Source organism: Cimex lectularius, unplaced genomic scaffold (genome assembly GCF_000648675.2).
Source record: "Cimex lectularius strain Harlan isolate CLEC.00 unplaced genomic scaffold, Clec_2.1 scaffold312, whole genome shotgun sequence".
In the NCBI taxonomy this organism is placed as follows: domain Eukaryota; kingdom Metazoa; phylum Arthropoda; class Insecta; order Hemiptera; family Cimicidae; genus Cimex; species Cimex lectularius.
This window is the reverse complement of record NW_019392856.1, coordinates 30,498-55,713: the sequence shown is the minus strand read 5'-3', so window position 1 is coordinate 55,713 and position 25,216 is coordinate 30,498. Positions and strand designations below refer to the sequence as shown.

Below are 25,216 nucleotides of genomic sequence, written 5' to 3'. Positions count from 1 at the left end.
ATGAAAACATGAAGTAATTAAAATGTGATTCACTCTCTTTATTTATACGGCGAATGGAATTAATTAAGATAAGGTTGAGAATTTGTTCAGACACCATTCCGCATAGCAATAAAAGAGAGAGTGAAGAAAGGAAAAGGATGAATTCGAATTCCTAGCATAGGGGAAAGAGGCGGTGATCCGTCTCGGTGACGTCATCCGCGGTCATCTACCGCTTCTCCCTGTGTCGACTCTCAGAACCAGAAGCACCTAAAGCAGCCCCACTGTCAGAACTCAGAGCCCAGTGACGAGGGAGAGAGAAGTCGGAAGCAGATTCTGTCCCTGTGTTTGTGTACCAGTTGTGGAATGGGTGATTTTCGTCTGCGACCCGGAGAACGGCTCGGGCCCCCGTCTTCTTGTTAAAAGGGCGAGCCATCCTCTGAAACATGTTCCTCTTTACGGGTAAATAACGACAGATATGGATACGGACAAAAACCCTGGTAGGACGAGGTTTGCGGATTATTTCGTTATCTGCGGACTTGACCTCAGTTCTGGTCTTGAACCCGACACATTTGCTGGTAAGTCGAGCCGTTTTCACCTTCGGTTTCGTGTCGCGGAACTCCTCCATTGTTATTATTATATATATGTATATACATATTTTTTTTTACATTGATGGGGAAAGTTGGACGAGATTTCTTTTCTTCCTGCTTGCCATTTTCACTTTCATTTTTTTTTTAAACCGTCTCAGATCCTGTAAAGAATTGGCGACTCTATTTTATTCTTATCCCTGTGTTTTCTTGGCCGTCTACCCAAATATACACGGTCGAGTTGAGTGTTAGGTTCAAGGCTTTTATTTTTAGACTTTGCTCTCGTATTAGTTTTATATATAGAAAATTATATCTGTTTGTTAATTCTTCGTAATAAATAATAATATTTTCTCTTAAACAATTTTATTATATATAATTGTTTATTTTTGACTTGCACTTTAGATGAAAATAACACATTTATGCACAGTTGATCATTTCCCTGAAGTCTTGAAAAAGAAGAAAAAAGAAAATGACAGCTCATGGCTATTTCTCTACAAACTGCATTTTTTTTTTTTTAATTAAAATCACTAGCCCAACTACGTACAAAGAGTTTTACGGTATTAGGTGTATGTATAGAAAGTTTAGTTTTAGGTGTATGTATAGAAATATTTCACAATTAACAATTTGAAAGGTCAGATTTGGTTTTATCACAGTGTTCACTAGAGGAGAAATTGTTACTTAATAAATGTCGTTATAACTTAAAATAAATTATCACACTATCACAGATGTTTTGCACTATTTACACAGGCTTGTAGCATACGTTTTGCCTTTTTTCCTCCTAGTTTGAAGTGGTCAGCACCTTTGACTTTACTAAGTCCAGTTGTTCAATCGTTTGTGAATTGTCTCGTGTATAGGTGAAAGTACCAATTTGAATTTATTGCCAATTGTACAATATTATTTTGTAATACTTGCTGCCATTTTAGTTTTGATGAAGACGCTGCTCCCCATATTTTGCACCCTAAATGACCAGGGGCCTTATGATAGATTTATAAATTTGCGTGGTGAGTTTGGACCTTATCTTGGATTTGTGGTTGATAGTAAAATATAGCAAACCCAGATGAGCATATCCTTCGGTTTTTATTTATGCAGTACTTTCAGGAATGAACTAGGTACTTCACAGACCTGTCAGGAGGATTCGTTGGGATGTCATTTCCTTCAATTTGTAAGGCTGTGGGTAAATAAATTTTAAGTTTTCCTCGTGGATTGATGAACTTGTTCTTCGATTATTTTTATTCTGCCTTTTTGATTCTTCCTATATCAACCAATAAACTAAATACCAGAGAATATTGTGCAGTTTTTCATTTGTTATTGTTTTTTAGGTGTTTTTTAGTTTAGGTGTTTATATCATGTAATTTCATCCTTTTTCATGGTGAAAACATTATCTCCCTTTCAGTAGAGGCCTTCATCAGAAGGACTTTCGTGAGTACCACTTCCAGGTGGTGGCTCTGGAACAGCAAAGCCAGCTTGTAGAGGAGTACCGACACCAGGAACTGCAATAGTCCCTGGCTTACAAGAGTCAGTTAAAGGGGTAGTAGGACCCTCGGTACAACTTATGGCTCGAACTAGATGAGGACATATTTCGGCCTCACCTCAAATGAGAGCTCTCCCTCCAACAGTTCCTCCAATTCACTGGTTTTCATGGTCCGCTTGACCAATTAAATCTTTCAATTAATTAAGATTTTTAGCTGAGAAAAATGGCAAAAAGGAGGGAAAATTCAAAAGGTGGGGTTGAGATTGGGAAGTTAGTGTCTGAGTGGATCAAGGTCACGGTAGCTCAAGTGGTAGAGCAGCGCCGTATCTAGCCGAAGATTGTGGGTTCGAATCCCGCTCGTGACACTGACTTTTTTTAATCTCAACTAAAAACCTTAATTAATTGAAAGTTTCTCCAATGTTGGGTGCCTTGAATATGCTACCAAATACAGCCATGGGATGTGATGGACCTTCATACTCCTGCTCCATCACTCCTGGAATGATGAGAGGTCCACCACTTACTAAATTTATGGATCAGATTTTATTGCATACGTGCAATCATTTGTAATGTTTTATCTTTATATGTACAATTTGGTGTAAAAAGTAATTACATACATATGTACAGTAATAATAATAGGAATGGTGAGTTTATTAAGAAAGAGTTTCTTGAACAATTCACTGTAAATTATAAAATATTTCCTTTCTCATGCTTCAAAAGCTATAAATCGTGCTTGCATATTGTATGAATTTTGGCTCAACACTAGGGCAGCCAAAGCAACTTCAAAAATTTACACTGCATTCCTTAACGAAACCACGGACGCACAGCCCAAATGTGGTTCAAAAAGTTTGCTTCTGGGAACGAGGGGATTGAAGATGATTCTGGTAGACCTTTTGTCTTGAAAACCGAAGAATTAAGGGAAGCTGTCGAATGTCATTGGAGTCAAATATGTCAGCAGATCATGAGAGTGTTCAATGTAAGTGATGAAACCATTCGCTCTAATTTACATCATAAATTGACCAGAGGTAACAAGCCTCAGCGTCTAAACATTCACTTTTCCTGATGCAAAGTAGACACAGGTTTTGACCGAATTGTCACACGCGACAAAAAAATGGATCCTGTACAGGTAACATTTCATCGTACCATTGGCTGTCGCCAAATGACTTCCATTCAAGCGAAAATTGAATATTCCCCCAAAAAAGTGAATTTTGGGCAGGGCTTATTGTTTCATCGCTAAACAGGGCAAACTATGAGCTATCATGTTTGACCTGATATCATGGTTACTAGTACTGTGCTAAAATTCATGCAATAAACATACACAAATTACGGGTTTTTGAAGCCATGAGAAAGAAAATATTTTATAATTTTCAGTAAATTTGGGTTCGGACTGTTCCTCTTCCAGGAGTAGGAATCATAAACTACACAAGTATTTGCATCAACAGATGACAGTATATGCTGTCTCTTCTTCCTGGCAATATCTGCACAGGCTTATTTCTGGCCCTTCTGATCTAAACACAATGCCTCCAGAGTTTGCAGTGTCCAGTCAGCAGTCCAACAATTCAAATCCTAACACATCCTAGATTTAGTATTTCTGCCGTTAGTCTCTGTGATGGTCCATTGAATTTTTCCGCATGTTTCTATAGAGGGCTACAATCCCATTGACATATTTTTAATGCATTGTCAAAATGAATCATTGCCAGATAACGCTGAAATTTGTCCGGTAGACAATATTACCAATGATATGTAGACCTAACTGATCAAGTTTGATCATTGATAAACCAACGTTGATGAAATTTTGAAATTGACAGTCAATACCAGTGAGAAAAGGAAGAACAGATGGGACAGTGAAGCTGAAGAACTTCTGATAAATCATTTATAATATTTATAGCTCCGACTGTTTTTTTTTCTAATTTATTTTAAAAAGTTGAGTTTCTAATACTGAAGGCATATATATTTTTACAAAATTTTCTTTTTGTCCTCATTTCAAGCATGGATGATTTGCCTATTTAGCGATGAGCATTTGCATAATTGCTAATTATATAAATAGAAGTCATTGTACACATAATCTATGATTATATCAGCCAGGTTTTTTGCCTTTCTTACTCATACAATAAATACTACTTAATATAATTTGGTGCATTAGTAATTTAAAAAAAAAATTAATTTTTAAGAAGTAAGGTGGTAAACACAGAAAAAAGTGTTTCTTTAATATTTATTGTCTTTAAATTCCAAAACAAGCAATAAATTGAAATTTTATTGCACTTTTCCTTTCTATTTACAGTTTTATTATCTTTTATGTTCATTGTTTCCTTTTTTCCAACGCAAACACTTGCTGATAAAATTGGCTTTGATTTATTTCACAATAATATTTATCAGAATTGTCTTGATTTAGTTATTATTGTCTCATTTGTTTTACCTTTGTTTTTGCTTTGATGCTAAAATTGGCATACAACAGATTTTCATTTTTATTGATGTATGGTAAATTTGGCTGACTTTTTTCTATAATTAGAAAAAATATTTTTTATTGTTTAGTATTTTAACTTCTGGACATGTCATGGTTATTTATTACTTTATTGTGTGTGGTCTTGAAGTTGAAAGCCTAAGGTATAAATTTAAACAAGGGGGTCATAAAAATGGGTTAAATTTGGTCAACTGGACTGATATTAGACTAATTCCTTAATGTGTCAACTGCAGCAGAAGAAACCAATCTCTCATTTCTTTTTTTTTTTTAATTTCCATCATTTTGCTATTGTACTGTATTTTTTTAGACAGTTTATTACGTTAATTAATTTTTATTAAAAACGTTAATGTGATATTTATAATTGCAGGAGACAATTTACAGTCAACACCTTTGGAAAGACCATACAAGAGCAAGGTTTTGGGCCACTATCCAGAAAATGTGTCATGGAATCCATTTGACAAAAATGCTGTTTGCATGGTAAATTACAGTTTACATTTTTAGAAAAGCCTTGGAGGTTTATTTTTATTTTTTTAATTGGGATTGTTTTGAATTTAGCTTTGCTTGCCAAATGGGCTGCAGTTTCGTACCCAGAAAAACAACCTAGAGCCTAAATTTCACTCATTTGTCATAACAAAAGAAGATGGAAAACGCACATACGGAGCAAGTTATGTTTTCTACGAAGAGACGAAAAACAGGAAAATTTGCAGCGCGATGCAGACTCTTCAGGTTTGTTACAAAACAAGTTTTGTTTATCCGTATTTATAAAATATTTGTCGAATTTTATACACAGGCGATGCATTTGACTGAACTTTCATCTGGCCGATCGAAGAGAACCCCTGACCAGAACATAAGATCGTTACCTCGGCAATTCAACTCCAGATCTCTTCCGAGGCATTTCAAATTAAGTGCTCATACAGCAGCAGCCCAGTCGTACTATGATCTCTCAAAAGATACTCTTTACGTTACAAAATGTATAGCTCTGATATCCCAACATCAGTTCGTTCATGCTCAGCAATCTTTCCTAGCATCGCTCCACAGGTATTTAATTGCTCCACTTATTGTATTTCTATTTTCTGATTTTTATGCTTTAATCAGGTGCTGGAAAGAGCAAGGAACACCGAGTTTGGAAGCTTCAGTTTATAATTTATTGTACGAAGTGACCGTCCCTCCTCCAGGAAGATCACTGTCTTTTTGTTGTTACCCCGAGGAGAGGGTTATTATCCAGTCCCCTGCTCTTATGGAGGATCTACCAGCTTTTGATTTTCCTCTAAGAGAACTTTTCACTCTTTTAGGAGTCGATTGTGTTGTTCAACTTTTTACGTGTCTTCTTTTAGAGAATCAGATTTTACTTTGTTCTGGAGGTGCGTTCCTTAATTTATAATGATATTAAATTCAATTATTTGTAATACCGTAATTTTTTTTACAGAATACCAAAGATTAATGTTAGTGGCCGAATCGTTGACAGCCTTGCTTCTTCCTTTCTCCTGGCCTCATGTTTATGTTCCTATTTTACCAGCAAGCTGTCATCACTTTCTTGATGCACCTGTTCCTTTTGTTATGGGCCTACATACAAGAGAATCTCGCGTTAATATTCCTAGTGAGGTAAAAATTTGTACTTCATACTTCACATTATATTTTAATAAGAATCGTATAAATTTAATTGTATGCACAGGCAAATTTATGTTATATGGACTTGGATACAAGACTCTTACAGACTCCTGAAGAGCTTCCTACTTTTCCACACAAGGCAGAATTTATATCAGAAATATGTGATGTCCTTAGAAGGTTCAAAGTTTCCGGTGATCATTTAGATGTGTAAGCTAATTTAACTTTCTCTTTCGTACGTTTAACTTTTGAATTGATCATTAACTCTTAAAATCAGAAATTGGAACAACAACACATCAGATGTTATGAGCAGTTCGTGCATAAGTGTTAGAAATAGGAAACACTCGTGGGCTGATGAACTTGAAGATAACCCGTCTCTTACTCAAGGCTCGGAAACGTTGCAAAGAATTGTTTCAATGACAAGAAGAACTGGTATTACAAGAAACCTTTCAGCAAAAGTTTAAAAATTTATTATACCCATTTATTTTTATTATTATTATCAAGGGTTATCGCTAGATGGTCTTGATGATATAGAAGGCGAATGGGATTCTCTTGTTGACGATGGATTTTCTGAAGACACTTATTTAACTACAGAAGTCCAATATGCCAGGGATTTAAGGATCAACAATGCAATTAGAGAAATTTTCTTAAATAGATTTGTACAGATTTTTTCAACCTATGAGCATTTTATTATTCAGCCAAATCAGGTGAGTTCAATCATCCCATCAACTTCATTGCTGACGTTTTATGCATATGTTAGCTTAATTTTCCCCCTCTTAGGACAAAGATGAATGGTTGAGTAACAGGGAATCGATGCAAAACTTTGACAAGGCTACATTTTTATCAGACCAGCCTCAGCGTCATTTGCCATTCCTTTCGAGATTTATAGAAACACAAATGTTTGCAACATTAATTGACAATAAAATTCTTAGCAATTGGAATAAAATGGACCAACGGTTAAGAGTGTTTGAACGTAGGATTAAAATGTTAAGGTACATTTCTAGTATAACAATAAAATAATTTATTTATAAAAAAATGATATTACAATTTCACTTTTATTTGTAGAAAGAGATACGGCGAAGCACTGGTTAGGACACCTTGCTATGAGCCTTGTGTTACTATAAGCGATACCCAGATATTGTTAGATAGGAGAATGTCAGATCTTGATGCTGAAATACCTCCACCGAGGGAAATGTGTCCTAACCGAACTTCGAGGTCTACTGTCGGAGGTTTTCCAATATTGGATCCGCTTTTGCTCTCCCAAGAACCTCATAAGTAATATTTTACTCTTTCTCATTTTCATCAGTGGATTTATTTATTCGAATTTGTTTTTTCCAGGAGCAAGAAACGGAATATTCTGAGAAGCAGATCGGGAAGTTTAGACGACTTGGATTCCAACCAGCAAACTACACAGAGGAGGAGTGAGGCGAAACCTCTTGGAATTTGTGGGGAAAGGCTTGCAGCGATTCCACCCAAGTGTGACCCGAGTCCTGCTCTAATTGCTCAGACCAACTGGAATTTTGTGGAAAAACTTCTAAAGGTGAATTTTCTTTTGTCTTTAACAGTTTTATGTATGTGTAATTCATTTATTCATAATGAATATGAATGGTAGTCAAGGTAGCCTGACCCTGCAAATCATAATGTTGACCTTAACTGAGCATAATTTTTCTAGGCATTATTTAGCATAAATAACTTTTAATTAATCGCTTTTAAACATGAACTTGTAAAAATGTAAAGCATTACCGTGTTGTTGTAATATTCATCTTCTGATTTGCATAGAGAGGAATTAAAGTTGGATACAATACTTCCGATAGAGAATAGGAACAATATTATCTTACAGTTTATATAACATGCAAGATTATATTATAATAATCATTTAAGATAATTGATAATGTTCTGTAGGTCTCTATAGCTAGAGATTAATTATTTATGATATACATTTTACCCTAGATAAAACCAGCTATTCTCGTCATAGCTCAGTCTGAATGACAACTATTCTTCGGATTTACAGTCATCATACTCAACCATCAGCATTTACTCCAGTCGACTAGGCTTGATTTTCTTTTACCATTCTCAGTTCAATTCCATTTAGTTTCAATCCAATGAGTCTACTTTCCTTTGTCTTGGGTTGATCGCCTCAAATTCGATTGATCCCATGCTGGAGGAAATGTTGATGAATTTGTGCAAATGTTTCTTGATTGTCTTGTCAAGTGGTCAAACTGTGGCCTCAACAGTTTCTAAGTAACACTATTTATTTTATCAGATATGCAGGGCGAGGAATCTGTAAGCTCAATCCTTTTTGATCTCCCAGTTAAGCACAGGCTGTTTTAATAGACATTTAAAAAGGATCTGACAGGCAAAAATAACTCACAAGCCCACACACAAATTCAAATTTGTCAACAGACCAAAACAGCAAGAATAGGCAGAACAAAATACCAAAATGATCTAAAACAAACAAATTGCAGTTACAAAGTTGTTCAGATGCCCTACCTTTACTAAGATAAGGTAGTGGATAGTTGACCTTCTTGCCTAACAAATAAAAGTTAAATATCTCTTTTAGCTTATCTTTTCTTGACTTTCTTGCATTAATTTCTTTTCCTCTTTCTCTAACCAAGTTGTGATGTATGATATAACAGTAACTGACTATCTCTTTTCTTTATCCTTCATTCACGCTTATAAAGTACATTCACAATTATTCACGCTGCCCCAGAGTATTTGATATTCCATTGAGTAATTGGAGATAAGCCCATCCATTCATGCAAATGAATACATTCATTCCTATAAATAACACATATCACATACTTAGAGATAGAAATATCTATATACAATTACAACTATTTATGGCCCTGTGATGTTGGAACAAGATCTGTGCTTCAAAGCCAAGCACGGGTAATTCAGGATGTCGTATTTCTTTTTTTATTATGCGCTCTACCGTGATAAGTTTTCCACACAGTAGGCACTTACGTGGTATCACTCCACAAGGTGTGATCTTGGTATGATGTATGCACATCCTGGTAAGTATGACCCTATTTCCCTTCTTGGTCTAGCCTTCACAGGTTTTTTTTTTTTTTTTTTTTTTTTTTTTTTTTTTTTTTTTTTTTTTTTTTTTTTTTTTTTTTTTTTTTTTTTTTTTTTTTTTTTTTTTGTAATGTGTGTCATCTTGGAACAGTGGATCTCATTAATTTTTTATTGCATTAGCATTTGTACTTTGTAAATCTGCCGATGTACCTAGTCCTGCCATAAGTTCTGTTACAAGAAAAAGGGCCATTAGGGAATAGAGAAACTTGATAATTTGAAAAAGAAATTTATTTTAAAAAATCCAATATTTTTTAAGATTGAAATAAAATAATATTACTCGAAATGACCACCTTTTGCCTTCACACAAGCTTTTAGTCTTCGGGGCCAATCATCTATGGCAGTACACAACATGTCTTGAGGAAATTTCTCAACTGCTTTTAGCAGAGTGGACTTGAGGCTCTCTAAATTGGCGTGTTTCCTGTGGCAAGCCATAAGCTCCTCAAGATGAGACCACACCTTGTAGTCCAGAGGATTCAAATCTGGGCTTCCCGAGGGCCAATCTGAAGCCTTAATGGATTCCGGAACATTCTCCTCCAGCCACTGCTGAGTTGTTCGGGCCTTGTGCTCAGGAGCTGAGTCCTGTTGGAAGACCCAATGAGTTCCGGAAAAAAGAGTAGTACTTAAGGGCTTTACTACTTTCTCAAGGATGTCTTCTTGGTAATTTTTCGCCCTTGTTTTGACTCCTTGCTCACAAAAATGGAGTTTTGTGGTGCCATCGTAGCAAACTCCCCACCACACCAAGTGGGGATTTGAATCCTCTGGACTACAAGGTGTGGTCCCATCTTGAGCTTATGGCTTGCCACAGGAAACACGCCAATTTAGAGAGCGTCAAGTCCGCTCTGCTAAAAGCAGTTGAGAAATTTCCTCAAGACGTGTGGCGTACTGCCCTAGATGATTGGTCCCGAAGACTAAAAGCTTGTGTGAAGGCAAAAGGTGGTCATTTCGAGTAATATTATTTTATTGCAATCTTAAAAAATATTGGATTTTTAAAATAAATTTCTTTTTCAAATTATCAAGTTTCTCTATTCCCTAATGGCCCTTTTTCTTGTAACAGAACTTATGGCAGGACTAGGTATAGTGTGGGTAGGGTTGTGTGGTCTCATTGTGTCAGCCTTATCTGCTTGTTCCCGTTTATACCAATGTGCCCAGTAACCCATGCCATTTTTCCCACTGACAATCCTTTTTATATTTTGCTTGTATATTTTTCTTATTAATGAGTCTTTGAATAGAACGAGTCAGTTCAGCTGTGTATACCTTGCTAAAGGGGAGTGACAGCGTTTCTGTCTCACTCCCCATGCACGAGGCAGCACCCCAGTTGTTATCTTGGGTTTGATTCCTCTAAATTCCTCCATTAGCAAGTGAAGTTTTTTTTTCTTGTATATGGGGGGGGGGATCTGCCTTTTTCCATTTTACCATACCCTAACTGATGATTACAGGGAGTGCCCATGGTGGAGGATTTCAGGAGGTTTTTCCTCCTTCACCTTTTTTTGTACTTAATATTGTGAGATCTCATCAAATTACAATTTGTATTTTATTTTTAAAGGACTGCAAGCATAAAATAAAAAGGATGCTTGTTGAAAAACTCGGTAGCGAGGCTCTCGAGATGGGCCATTGTGCTCAGACGTCGATCGTGGAGGAGAATACACTTATCGCCAGTTTATGTGATCTGCTGGAAAGGGTTTGGTCCCACGGCCTTCAAAAGAAACAGGTATGTGTCCTCACGCCTCTTCTAACGCCTTGAGGTCAATTTCATTCTTTGGTTACGGTTAAAGGGTAAATCTGCACTTTGGGCTCATCTATCTAACTATCTTGAGTTTGAAGAATGCAACGACACATCCAAGCCAATTGACCCAAATTTCCTCACGCCAGGTTTGTTGTTTTTTTTACATTGTTTTTCTTCTTAAAATTTGTGAAATATTGTGTTTTAAATGTTCTCGCTTTGATCTCGGATTTCTATTTTTATTCTGCGGAATTTTTTTTTTTTACTTATAAACCAATTTTATTCCGCAGTTTTTAAGAAGATATGTCGATTTTTTATTATTCGTACGTGAGTAAGAATAGTAGTTTTTCTTTTTATTAATTATTAACGTATTAATTTTAATATCGAGTGCTTTTACACATATTTAATTTAAAAAGATTATCGTGTAATAAAACATTTAAAAAATATATAAATTGAGTTCATTTTTTAATCCTTGAATTATCATTTTAAATGATAACATGTTTCCATTACAGACAATGTGTTTCAGATATATCCATCTTACAAATCATTTATTGCATATTTATTATAGGTTTATATGTTAAATTTATATATTAAAAGATGGATTTCTGAAGTAATAATTGCTTTGATATTTTGCTTTAAATGTGTTAAACCTTATTTCACTTTGCTGTTGATTAAAATATGTTTCTTAATTAACAAAATTTACTTTTAACCTGGACGCAGCTCTTGCATGGCATGTACTCAAGAAACGAATGGATTGTATGTAACATAAAATAAATAATATATTAAATTGTGTTTTTTAGCTTATTATTTAAAGAAAAATTGATTTTAAAAATGTATTTTTAGACTTGTCTTCTGACACACCTGATTTGTCGCCTATTTCTGAGATCAAGCAGCGAAGCCGTTCTGAAACGCGTACGAGCAACACTAGGAGGTTGAGCGAAGACAACCACCAACAGCCATCGCTTCGACCATTACCAAACACTCTAGTCTACGATTTGAGAAGCGTTCAAGCCATGACAGACATAAAAACGAATATCGGCTACGCACGAGCTTTTATCAGGCTATCACTCGAAAAGAAACTGTTATCAAGACATTTAAGGACACTCCTTTCTGAAACTACTCTTTTAAGGTACGTTCAAACTTATTTTAATTTTGGAATTGATATTTTTATGCTAAATTATTTTTAGGACTCAATACAAAAGATACGCCTTTTTGAGATGTGAGGAAGAAAAAGAACAATTCTTGTACCATCTACTGACTTTGAATGCTGTTGATTACAATTGTTTTACAAATACATATTTAAATACAAGTGAGTTGTTTTTTTTATTAGGCTTTTGGTCATAAAAATTACAAAACATCTATGCTAATTTATCATGTCACCTAGGAATACCGTATCGTGTTGCCGTTTATCCATCTAGGAAAAGTAGCTTTTGCTCTACAACCGCCAACTGCTGGGTGGCCATTTCTGGAACAAATGGAGAAACTCAGAGAATCCCTATTCCAAAAGGAGTCCTTGAATTTGTCTTTCATGTATGTTGTTTCTAATCAAATTTTACAATTTTGAGGTATGGTGAATAATGTGTATATTATTGGGAAATCGTGACATGCGGCCTGGTGCGCATTTCCGAATAATCATAGACTAACGGTCATTAATCACCACACAAATATATATAGTCTTTAATAATTAACAATCATAAAAAAATGTATTTTAACAGATAACAAGTTTAACCTAGTAAAAAAGCTGTACTCCTCAACAAGAAATTTAAAAAGTTAAAAAATAAAGTGTAAAATTACAATTAACAATTTTTTTAGTATGCAATTTCTGGGATGCGGCAGGGCTTTTCATATCCAAGTAGCTTTTTTTTAGCACAAAAGTTGAATTGCGTTATTGAACTTTCTCACTTTAAATTATCAAAGAAATTTGCAAAGACAATTTTGATTAATTATTGATAGACAGAGCCCATTGAGTTAAAAAAAAAAAAAATAAAAAAAAAAAACGGTACAAAACACAAACAAATAATGTGTTTTTTATTGACTGGTTGTTCAATAATTTGTTGAAGTCATGAGGTGCGATCAAGAATGAAGTATTTTAGAAAAACACATTTTTCTTTTTTTTGCCGATGTTTTGACTTTTACTCGGGTCATCTTCAGGGCATAAAATGTATTACTCTTGTGGTTATATACAGGGTGAGTCATTTTTTGACGCACCATAAGAAAATCAACGTTGGTGCGTCTAATTATGACTCGGCACATTTTATTTTGTTAGTCTCGTACCAAAAAATCGGCGAGTCACTTTTCGACGCACCATTCATTACAAATTAGTTTTATTAGGTTGGAAGGAAAATAAACAAAACCAATATTATTAAAACATTATTCAAACACAATGTAAAAATTTTAAAAAAATTCTTCACAAATTAATTTGATTAAGGTTTAAGAGTACTTTTTTCTGGTAAAGTAAAAAAATTAAATAAATGTAACAATCTCCTTTTTTCTGGTAGAGTAAAAAAATTAAATAAATGTAACAGTACCCTTTTTTCTGGTAAAGTAAAACAATTAAATAAATGTAACAATATCCTTTTTTCTGGTAAAGTAGAAAAATTAAATAAATGTAACAATCTCCTTTGTTAGCAAACCAAAAATGTTCAAAATCATTATAATAATTGTTTGAACAGACCTCCATTTGCTGCAACACAGTAACCTAGTCTATTACACACCAACAATTATTTAATGTCCAATCATCGTTTTATGATAGACTTTTTTAAAACTTTTTTACTTTACCAGAAAAACATACTCTTAAACCTTAATCAAATTAATTTGGGAAGAATTTTTTTTTATTGTGTTTGAATAATGTTTTAATAATATTGGTTTTGTTTATTTTCCTTCCAACCTCTAAAACTAATTTGTTAACACTAACGAATGGTGCATCGAAAAGTGACTCGCCTATTTCTTGGTACGAGACTAACAAAATAAAATGTACCGAGTCGTAATTAGACGCACAAACGTTGATTTTCCTATGGTGCACCGAAAATTGACTCACTTTCTTTTATTAACGTATTAATCAAAGGAAATAATCCTCGAGTCAGATTTAAACGCACCCATGTTGATTTTCCAATGGTGCATCAAAAAATGACACCCTGTATATGTTTCATATGTTAATAATTTCATATGAAACAAATATGTCATAGGACATATGAAACAAGAATAGGACCACACGTTATGTTCTGAAGAGTACCCAAATAAAAGTTGAAACATCGGCAAAAAATGAAAAAGATGTATTTCTAAAACTCTTTATTACCGCTCTTCATGACTTCAACAAATTAACAAATAATTAATTTAAAACATTTCCTTTTAAATTTCATTAGTCAGTGAATCTTAGCCCGTCTGATCCCCCGATCATTATTATTTAACTACACTATAAAAGGTTAATTGGTGATGAACCTGTTGCTTGATTGTCTCTGATCATCAAAGTCTATCTTGCCGGTTTGATCATACTAATTCACTTTCAACAATTGGGGGAAAAAAAAAATTTGGTCTGACCGACAAAACCAGCAGGATAAGACCACATGATCATTCTGTAGGTTCATTACCTCACAGACCTCATTGTGATGTTTCAGAGTATTCACATTTTTTCCTCCATCTCAGTAAATCATCTATTTTTCAGCTTAAAGATTTCCTTTCATTTACAGCATAAAAATGTTGGCACCTTAACAACGCTCAGAATAGGCCATGACAATGCTGGATTAAGTCCTAAATGGCTGGTTGACCAAGTCATAGTCAGGAATGAAGTTACAGGCCATTGTTACATGTGAGTTGGTGACAGTTTAGCTAAGATTATATAGTTTATTTGATGAGATGATTATTTTGTCTGTTTATAGATTTCCTTGTGGACGGTGGCTTGGAAAAGGGATCGATGATGATTCTACAGAACGGCTTTTAGTCGGCGAAAAGGAAAAATACTCAGATGGTGACAAAGTGAACGGAAGCAGGCTAAGAAGCCCTAGTGTACCTCCTGCCAAAAGACAACTCTCTCTATCTCAAATTCAGCATATGCTTGGTGATTTTTAAATTTTTTTTTAATTTTATTTTTTTGTGCTTAATCTGTTCAAAGTTTAATTTTATTTTTTATTTTTAGGTGACTGTGTTAATAGTTTGGGGAAGTATTTTTCCAGATTGCAGTCTAAAGATTGCCCAAATAACTCGCTGACTGTCTTGCTTTGTGGAGAATCAGGATTGGTAGCAAGTTTAGAACAAGTTTTCTCCTACGGCTTCAAATCTAATAGGCTTTTCGGACGAAATCTTTATATCTGGGATTACATCGGTAGTTTTGATTTTATCTATACAAACATTTAAAGATTATTGAATTTATACGGTTATATATATTTTTTACAGTTAAGGTGAAAGAAGATCTGGAAGGATTGAGTGGGCAGTGTGATGCAGTTAGATATTTCTTCAATTTAGTGACGGCTATTTCTCATTCTGCTCATTCCCTTGGCAAAGATGGAAAATTTCAGATATTCGTTTGCCTTTCTTTCAGGTACTTTCTTCTTAAAAATAAAATACAAATTAGAGGTTTTTAATTTCGTTTTAATTGTAAATTCAGAGATCATTTGTTACATCACTTTGTGGTTGATGTACTCGCTGGTTCACGTGCTACACTCGAAATGTACGAAGAGAGTTCTTTCTTCAGGGAGCCGAATCTTCTCAACTACCTTGTCCATATGCTCAAATCACTTGCAATTTTTGACATCACCCTGGAGAACTCCCTCACCCACGGCGTTACCTACTGAGCCCTAGCAAATATCCACAAGGACAGAATATCTCAAAATTTGTACATAATCGTTTGTATAAAACTATTTTCTCTTAACAGGGATCTAAACTATGTATATCTTGACAGATTGTTGTTCATATTGTACGTTCGGGAAATAATTGATCTGAAAGTAATTAATGTTGATATTAGAAATGAAACATTAGGATAAATCGAAATGTCTTTTGGTTTAACAGATCCAACCTCTTAAACATTTAATTTTAATTTGAAAACATACTTAAACTGAATATGTTGGCTGCAGGAGTACCAATCTGATTTAGGTCCTTAGATTCAATCATGGGACCAAAAGTATAAATTTTTCCACTGGTCTTATTTTCCTCTATTAACCTTCCCACAATTTATATATTTTAGTAATGTAATTGTGATACAAAATCCTAATGAATATTACCCTAGTAAATAAAATTGTTAATTATATCTCCACCTTGTTCAAAAAAATTAGTTTAAATTTTATTATTTTAATTTCTAATCGCTGAGACTGACTCTGAAGGGGAAACAATTGGTTGTCTTTATGTTTTTACGGGTTTATCCTCGCTTCTGAAAGATAAATACTCAAATTTTGCTTTAAAAAAAGGTCAAAGTATTTCTTATTTCATTCATAAGTTGACTTTAATTAAACAAAGGTTTATTTTGTCATAAAATAATATTTGGTTTTGAAATGTATAATTCTCCCAAGCGCAAATTGTGATTCTTCTTATTCTCACTGCTTTTGCTTATCTGATGCTTTCAGCATTTTTCAACATCTGTGGTTTGTCTTGTCCATTAGTCTGCCTGAAGTATGAAAACATTTTTTGTAAAACTTACTTTGTTGTGGAATTTCCACTCGTGCCACAAACTTAATAGAAAATATTCTACTTGTTTGGATTATTGTAAAAGCTGATCATAAAAGCTCTTATCTCTACAAATAATGTAGAAATGCAACTTTCCATAAATGTGGATGTAGATGTATTCATGGTGTGCAGTAGTGTCCTTTGAGAGCTATTGTACCCCCCATATGTACCTGTGAGTCCTAGTTTATCAAGAAATTTGATTAGTAGCATTGATTAACTTTCTTGTACGGTTGTTTTTCACCCCAAAGAACTTCCTCCTACAGGCTCTACAGTTTGATAGAAGATGTGTTGTCTCTTCTGCTTCCTTGTGAACCGCGTTTGATTATACCAATTGTCTTCAAATACCCCATTCATTTCCCAGTGTCCTGTTCAGAATCCTGTCAGGATTCAAAATCCCTCCCCCTTAAAATTCAATACTGAATAAATTACATGATACATTATACAAGGGAAAATTATATAAATAATATAAAGTAGTAGTTATTTTTAACTTTAATATTTTCTTTGGTGATTGATCAGCCTTCTCAGTAAAATAAATTTTAACTTTAATTATTTATCATGTTTTTTGGAACCCCTTTATGAGGGTTGGAAAGGGCCAAAGAAAGGAAGAAAAAATAAGGATTTAAGGTGGGGTGAGCATGTTAATTCATTTCGCTATCTGCATGCAAGTAGTCAAATTGTGAGCTTTGTCTATGTGGTGATGAACCTGTAATTTGGCCGTTACTATCTTTTTGGTCTGTTAGACATAGTTGGCATTACACCATGTTCAGATTCAGATAGATCGAACACTGTAGATGGCAAAATGCAGTGAGAATAGACAGACCAAAATGATCAGTAACGACAAAATAAATTGTTGAATCTTTTTGATTATCTAGGCTGGTTTTGATTGGCCTTGGGATTTCAGTCTTTAGCAGGTGTTTACTAAGAGAGATACAACACTTTATTACACTTTTTTTTTAAATATTAAAATTATCTTATTTTTCTTCTAGGAATTGCTAGAAATGGATTGAATTTGATTTTTAAATAAGTTGAGAGGTTGGTAGTCAAAAGTTAGCATTTCGAATATCCTTTCTCTTAGTTTTTGTTGCGATCTCAGTTTTTTCAATATAGAAATCTGTGTTAAAAAGTTTAAAAAAAGAATACTCACACCTGTAATTAATTATAACAAAGGAAAGGAATTCTTGGGGTATTTGTTGCAGCAACAAATGAAGTGTTGAAATTTCCAATTTACTGCTTAGTGAAAATACTAAATTGGAATAGCAGTCAGATGGCATACAATGATTTTATATGACCGGTATACTTTTATGAGTCTTAACGAAATTAATTTAGTCATGTTTTGTTCTTTTTTGTCAATTTAGTTGTTTAAATCTAGTTTTAAGATTTATTTTCCTCTTTTATCCAGTGCCATAATGTTTGTGATACCCATTTTATTTTTCATTACTATCAAATGACACCTATCACCTTTGCTGTTTTAATTTATGTAATAAATGAACTATTATGATTTACAATGTGATATGTTTGTTCAAGTAGAATTTAAATAATTCTTTTTCGATCTGATTTACAATTTTAGAAATTAATTGTATTATATAAAAACAAAACATTGTTAAATTTACTCAAGTGGACCTGTTCAGCTTATATACAATATTTTATGGCAATTTTAGTGTGATTGAGATATATTTAAAAAAAAATTACTTTATACTACAACATTGAATTTTATCACTTGACCGTTACCAAAGAGAGTTAAATGTTCCAGCATTATTATATTGTTTTTATTTTTGTGATAAAGAATTGATATTTTCAACATTAAATGATTATATTGTAATAAAACGATTAAAGTACATTGTATTTTTTTACCTTTTAGAATAACCATAATTAAAACCAATAACATCAGTTTTATGTAGTACTGTATACTTATTCTGAACTTTTGCTGAACTGCACTTCTCCACAAAAAAATTGGCACACTTCAAAATTTTGATTTCTTTTTTTAATTTAACAATGTTTTACTACTTTAAAAATGATTTAATAATTATAATTGGAAAGTATTTGATTTGTTGTTGATTGGGAGGTGTTAACACACTGCTTAATTTGGCTTAAAATCCCCATAATGTAAATTATCAAGGGCATTAATCATTTAAAAAAGGCCTTTATTCACCATTGTGTTGGTGGCATGAGACAAAACAATTAAAAAATGCCCATAATCAGCGAGCAAGTTACCATTGCACCTGTTAATTGGAAAAATGTGTGTACACGATGCTTCAATCTTTAGGTTTGCCTGAAACTGGTCTATTGGGCATTCAGGAGTATTGTGTATTCAGATACCATGATAAGGATGCCCAATAGCCAAGGTACTAGACGGATTTATCAGATTGCACACTTTGAGAAATCTCTTTTACACTGCTACTGAAACATCTCAACAACTTTGAATCTTGACTTGTGGAATGTTTCCATTAGTGGTGAAACAGTAAGGAGACTTGCAGAATTGAGTCATCCAAGAAAGCCAGCAATGGGTCCAGCGCTTACTAGAGACCATTGTCAGGACTGCTTAGAGTTTGCAAAAGAAAACTGACATTGGTCAGAAACTGAATGGGATAGGGATAAAAGAGGTGGCCACAAGGATCCAGGTTGCACCTCAACCTGAATCCTTGTGCTCCCTTGTTATTTATAACTCACTGACCAGCTTCAGGTTATTAACCAGCCTCCACGGCTTTTCAAACTGAACGGAGGAAAATTATGTTTTCAGAAGAGTCCTAGTTTTCTGTCCCTTTACTAACTGGACAACTTTGAGCTTATTGAGCAGCTGTAAAGCACTACAGCCAATGCAACATTGCCGGAAGAGGGTTGTTCGGAGGTGGTTCAAATATGGTATGGAGAGGCATTTCTTTAGAGGAAAAACAGAGTTACATATTTTTAATAGAGCGTCATTTAATGCAGAAATCTACGTGACAGAAGTTCTTGAAGAATATGTGGTGACATTTGCTCCTGTTACTGGTGAACAATTCTTGTTTAAGGAAAATAATGGAAGACCACACGTCAACATCAGTGTTATGCAGTACCTTCGTGATATCAAATTTGTACTGTATGATGGCCAGTCTATATCCCTGATTTGGACCGCATTGAACACTTTTGGGACGAGAATAGACATCCAAGTAAAACAAAGAAATAACTCTCCTACAACCTTAAGCTGAGCTGAAATGTTGGTTGAGATTTGGGATAAAATTCTTCAAGACAAGATTAGAGTGTGTAATATGGATAAAATGAGGTAATGCACCCTATTTAAAACTTTTAAGCTTGTTTTATTACGTTTTATGTTATAAATAAAAGTTTTTGAAAAAGTTATATTTATTTTCACATTTACCAAACTTTTAATAAATTTAATAATATGTATAAATTAATAATACTGAAAAGGTGAACACAAAAAACATGGAAATTTCAGTGTGTGGAGCAGTGTATTTTAAATATTCATCTTACACTTTATTATATTATCTAAGAAAAACTATTCTACTGGAATCTAAATGAAGAATACATTTTAATTTGGTAACTTTAGTGTGCTTAACTTTTAAAATAAGTAAATTTGTATCATTGGTGGAACATGTCTAAATTGAAAGTGCTCCTGCGCCTGTATGCGTCCACTATTAGTCTAAAATGAGCTGGGTCTACCCCCTTTATCGTTCCTGCCAGTAAATTGTAACCCTCTCCCTTTTGGGCTGCAAGAGATTCAGCTGCGGCCAAAGCTTCTTCCTGAGCTCTCTTGACTTTTCGAAGTTTCTTCGCTTTAAGACGTCTCTCTTCTTCGCGAGCCAGTTCGCCTTCGAACGGACCCTGTTTCCTGTCTTGAACAGCAACAGCCACTCCCTTAACTAAAGGCATCCTCTTCCATGGTGGTTTTTTATTGACCTATTGATATCAATAATATGTTTGTATAACATGGTTTTAAAACATTAAAATTTCAAAAATAACGTACCTGCCATATCAGTGTTCTTGCTCTACTCCTCAAATCAGCATTAGGCATAAGATCTATGATGTTTTTCGCCCTGTTAACACTACCTCGTACTCCCCCTACGAGTTTTTCTTTGGACATTTCAACATGGAGCAATACTATTCCCTAATTATAACAGAAAGTAATGCATGTATATAAACATTTTGGCATTATTGAAAAAAAAGTTTACCCTTTCTGCAAATTTTTCTTGCATCGGGAATCCATATTTAAAACAAGCTTCTCGTATTGCTGTTAAAGATACTATTCCTTCAAGGATATTTCCTTCTTCAAAATCAGTTCTGTATGCACATAAATCAAGTTATATTAGCATTTAAAATATTTAGAACAAGTAGTATTATAAATGGCCGGGAGTCAACAGTTTTTTAAAATTTGAAAATTAAGCAAAATTTTAAGTTATTCTTCAGGCAATTCTTTGTATTCATATTTTGAACATATAGGTAAAAAATTCTTGGTGGAATAATTTTTAATGTAAAACGCTTATTAAAATAAACACTTATCCATTGAATTAATTGTTACAATTAATTTTAGCAAGTTGTGAAGAGCTTACCTCGCCAATAAAAACAGGCAGTTTATGTACCAAATAATATTCCCTTCTTTTCGAGCAGTGAAAACTGCCTGTCGTGCAAATGATCTCATCTGTGGCAAATTGTGGATCATCGAGTACAGGCAGGATATTTCAAAATTGAAAAACATCTTTTGGTATTGGCTGTTGGTGAGCATTATCCCTTCCAAATAATCTTTTATCCTCTGGCTAAAAGCGTTCTCTCTCATTATTATTGAAATGCGCTTGTTCAATTGATATTACTGACTGTGCGTTGTAGACAGGATAATGAAAACCGTATTTGGCAACTTCTTTCGCCGAGAACATGTTTTGCGTTATGCCAAGAATGCAAAGGATCCTTTTGTCGTTCCATTTCTGAGGCCAATCAGGATGCATTGCCTAAAAATGTGATACGTACAATGTGTCTCCTATAAGAAATAATGTACAACCTTCATTGCAAAATACATGTCACCAAGAACATCAATAAGCTGTTCGACACATTCATCTTTATTAACACCTTTGATATCTGGCATCCTCCACAATTTCGCCCTAATGTGCTCACACAATTTATAACAAGCTCCCCAGTCTTTGTTGTTATAATACACAAGAACTAGCTGAAAAAAAAATGTATAGAAATCAGTAACTTTTTTTTTTGAGAAATCTATTCAAATCCTTTTACATTCATCTGTCTTGCAATATCCCTAACCATTAGGTGGGCTTTAAGTATGGCTTCTTGTTTAATTTCTTTCAGGTGCTTTGGTGCCGGCTTTCCACGTTTATGGGCAAATACATAAAGCGGCTTCCTCCTCCAGAGGCAATCCTTTCATCATATCCTTATTAAAATTACATTGTAAATATAAAATGATAATTTTTCCTACCTGAAGGACTTCAAGCTTTTCCACCGTGTTTATTAACATGTTTTCCATTACTTTATTGTGTACAGTGTTTGAACCGAACAAAGCAGAAGACATTAGCATGTCTATCATGTGCAGCTTCTCCCTTGCAATCATCCCTAGATATTTTTCACTATAATGGCGTTTTCTTTCAGCGACGATCATCTACGCATATATTAAAAATAAATTAGTTTAAATTAATTGTTGAAATATATTAGAGGTTTAATTCACCTCGTTTCTCTTTTTCTGGATTTCATTCAATTCCTTTTTCTTGATTTCTTTTATCCCCATTTCCTGGAGTTTTAATGCCACTATTATCTTCCCTAAACATTCTTGGCTTAGCATAGGGCCGGCATTGCCTCCGACACAATTCTCTAGTGTTCCTGTTGCCTTTAAGATACACGCAATTAATATATTTTATATTTTTATCGTTATTTTAATATGGCGTACAATGTTAACTCCATTCCCAAACAGATCAGGGAATGTCCTCTGTTTAGAGCCATATTCGTAGGTCATAAGGGAATTTTCAAACAAATTCTCATTGTAAAGAACGTTGCCATTTTGGAAATGTAAGTACAACATTTCCGGGCACAGTTCCATCGCCTTTGTGGCATCCTCTCTCGCTTTCGGGATGTCGCACAATGCGAGATGACATTGTGAACGTTTAATGCGGTCGTAAGCTTTGTCGACCGTGTTCCGAGACACTTCCTCTGCGATAGTATACAGCCGGATTCCTTAAATTATTCATATATTATTAAACGACCTTTTAATGTATTTCCTGTCAAATATAGAAGGAATGAATAATAAAAATATATGTTTATTATTAGAAAAATTTATTATTAAGCAAAATAAGGTGAAGCATTACCCTGATTTAATATCGTACACAATAATTCAATTAAATACTTAAATCACTTTTAAGTCACATCTTAAATCAATTTTATTCTAACTTAAGATTGTATGAATTATTAAAGTCTTATTCAGATCAATGCCTTTTTTTATTTTAAATTAACAAAATTTTTCTTAAGCAATATTATTAATTGGGTTTTTTATCATATGGCATTGTTAGACTTATGCAAGATCATGTGTGAAAATGTTTACAATTGTATTTCTTATTTTTATTTTTATGTTTTCTTATTTACTAACATACCAGCTTCATATAGTTCCCTAGCGACAACATGACCTGCCATGTACTTATACACCTGCGGAGCATTGCAGACATCGTGAGGATGGAAATTTGGAACTCTCTTCTTTTTGGGCTCTTCTTCTTTCTTCTTCTCTTCGACAATTAAAGGCTTTTTCTTCTTGCGCCACATTGTTGGGATGATCTAGGTAACGGTGTTTTTGATTTGGCTAAAGTGTGTGTTTCTACGTAGGAAAAAAATCGAAAAAAAACCACTGGACTGGGATGTTTAGAATTTAAACCATTTAACCATAGAATTTTCAAGTCACGGCCTGGAGACTTAATAAATTCTAAGACGATCAACAAACATAAAAAACAGTGGAGACAATTTTGAAGCTTACACAAACTACTGTTCTTTTCTAATCCATCTGTTATACATTTGATTGCATTTTGTTAAATATAAAATTAATTTTTTTTCTTACAATCTGGCAAATACATAAAATTTATAGCTGAAAGACTTGATTTATTTTATAATATATTAACAAGGTGAGAACAGGGTATTGCCAGTCACAGGGTAAGCTGGTCAAACCACTTGTTTTACATTTTACAAATTTTGTAAATATGTTCACAATAAAAAATAAAAAATTATAGCAACTGACACTAGAATAAGTCATAAGTATAACTTGTGAATAATAAGTTCTCTTCTAAATTAGAGATGAATTTTACATTTAAAAATTTCCAAGTAAATTATTTACAGTGTACCTGAAAGTATAATTAAAAAAAAAATAAATAAAAACTGTTTAATTGTGAAATTTATCATCACATTAAGAGCAGCAACGCTTTAAAGAATACTGCTTATTATAAATGTAGGTCTATTTGAAATACCTGTCAACAAAACAAAACTTCATACCATACAAAGTAAAGTTATTCGTCATACAGGAGGGCTTAATGTCCAGTAACTGTTCAATGAGGGGTCTTCACCACTTTACAAGACATTTTACAAAAAAAAATTCCAAGGTCTGTGCCAGGATTCAAACCCAGAACCGCTAGCTTGGAAAAAACGAGTCATTTTAACCATTCGACCCCCGCATACAGTAAAAAGCAATTATAAAATTAAAACAATTTAGCAATGATCAATTGATTTTCTCAGGAGAACTGCAACTTACCAAGATGCTCAATCAACTTTAACATAATTTTTTTTAAATTTGTGTAATATTTAGTGAACAGAAAAACGTTATTACGTGTAATATTATTACTACACATAATTATTATTACGTGTAATAATAATTAAAAATGATTAATTTTAAATTAATTAATTACTATTAATTTAAAAATTAATCATTTGTTAAATCAATAGTAATTTAAAAACTATTAACAAATGCAATTTAATTATTACTAAACTAATATCATATAAATTTTGACCTAGGTATATATCATAAAACAGCAGTTATCCAACAGGCATTATGAACATTATGTCAAGATACTGGGAATTGATTCGTCCTTGGGAAGCATTGAAGCACGTGTTCCCCAAGGCTCCATGCTGGGTCCTGCACTAGTAGTAATAGTAGTTGTTAATATATTGCAATTTTGCATAGGGATGTTGTTACAAGATTTGGTGCAAATTTAATAGAATTATGAATCTAAAGACTAAAACAAATGTAAGACTGGGGTATGTATCTCCACAGAAAATTGAGATAAACAGAATTTTATTGCTTTAGTTTCCAGCACTTAATTCAACGAGAATTAAACTAACCTCTATCTAATTATAGATAATTAATAAATATCCAAAATATACACAACATATAAAACAAAGAATAAATTTTACTTAAAAAAAAAAAAAAAAATTATATATATTGGGTTGTCCGGAAAATAATGCAGGATTTTGGTATTAAACAAAAAAAAAAGAAACTAGTTACTTTAAAGCAATGTTCTTTAATCAAAATAATTTCCCATACTCTCAATACATTTCTCCCAACGTGTTGGTTACTTATTAATTCCGTCTGAGTAGAATTCAGAATTTTTAGAATTGATAAAGTCAATAAATGCATTTTCCAGTTCCGTTTGATTTTTGAATATTATGTGTTGTAAGTAGTGGTCCAGGTGTCTAAAAAAATGGTAGTC

At 33.5% G+C, this 25,216-nt stretch overlaps 2 protein-coding genes across 5 annotated transcripts; one reads left to right on the top strand and one right to left on the bottom strand.

The window, feature by feature from the left end:
• The first annotated feature begins 220 nt into the window (after positions 1-220).
• Positions 221-17,941, top strand: LOC106661774 (DENN domain-containing protein 5B). Of its 4 annotated transcripts, XM_014385395.2 has the most exons (24): positions 221-554; positions 4,860-4,969; positions 5,048-5,218; positions 5,283-5,530; positions 5,588-5,853; positions 5,919-6,094; positions 6,165-6,307; positions 6,375-6,529; positions 6,602-6,804; positions 6,878-7,089; positions 7,163-7,372; positions 7,436-7,637; positions 10,719-10,883; positions 10,948-11,044; positions 11,186-11,218; positions 11,616-11,651; positions 11,739-12,024; positions 12,083-12,204; positions 12,280-12,425; positions 14,582-14,700; positions 14,771-14,949; positions 15,028-15,213; positions 15,285-15,429; positions 15,496-17,941. In XM_014385395.2, the coding sequence occupies exons 1-24, from the start codon at positions 455-457 to the stop codon at positions 15,680-15,682; spliced, it is 3,897 nt and encodes a 1,298-aa protein (XP_014240881.1). In that variant the 5' UTR covers positions 221-454; the 3' UTR covers positions 15,683-17,941. The 4 variants fall into 4 exon arrangements, with proteins under 4 accessions (XP_014240881.1, XP_014240882.1, XP_014240883.1 ...); XM_014385396.2 differs by lacking the exon at positions 11,186-11,218; XM_014385397.2 differs by lacking the exon at positions 11,616-11,651.
• A 2,030-nt stretch (positions 17,942-19,971) lies between these two features.
• Positions 19,972-23,597, bottom strand: LOC106662003. The gene is made up of 11 exons (XM_014385798.2): positions 23,123-23,597; positions 22,426-22,709; positions 22,207-22,365; positions 21,961-22,140; positions 21,762-21,902; positions 21,532-21,696; positions 21,351-21,481; positions 21,089-21,292; positions 20,711-20,819; positions 20,506-20,646; positions 19,972-20,438 (listed from the first exon to the last, which is right to left on the bottom strand). Exons 1-11 carry the CDS (start codon positions 23,286-23,288, stop codon positions 20,121-20,123), a joined length of 1,998 nt encoding a protein of 665 aa, XP_014241284.1. The 5' UTR covers positions 23,289-23,597; the 3' UTR covers positions 19,972-20,120.
• Between the last annotated feature and the right edge of the window lie 1,619 nt (positions 23,598-25,216).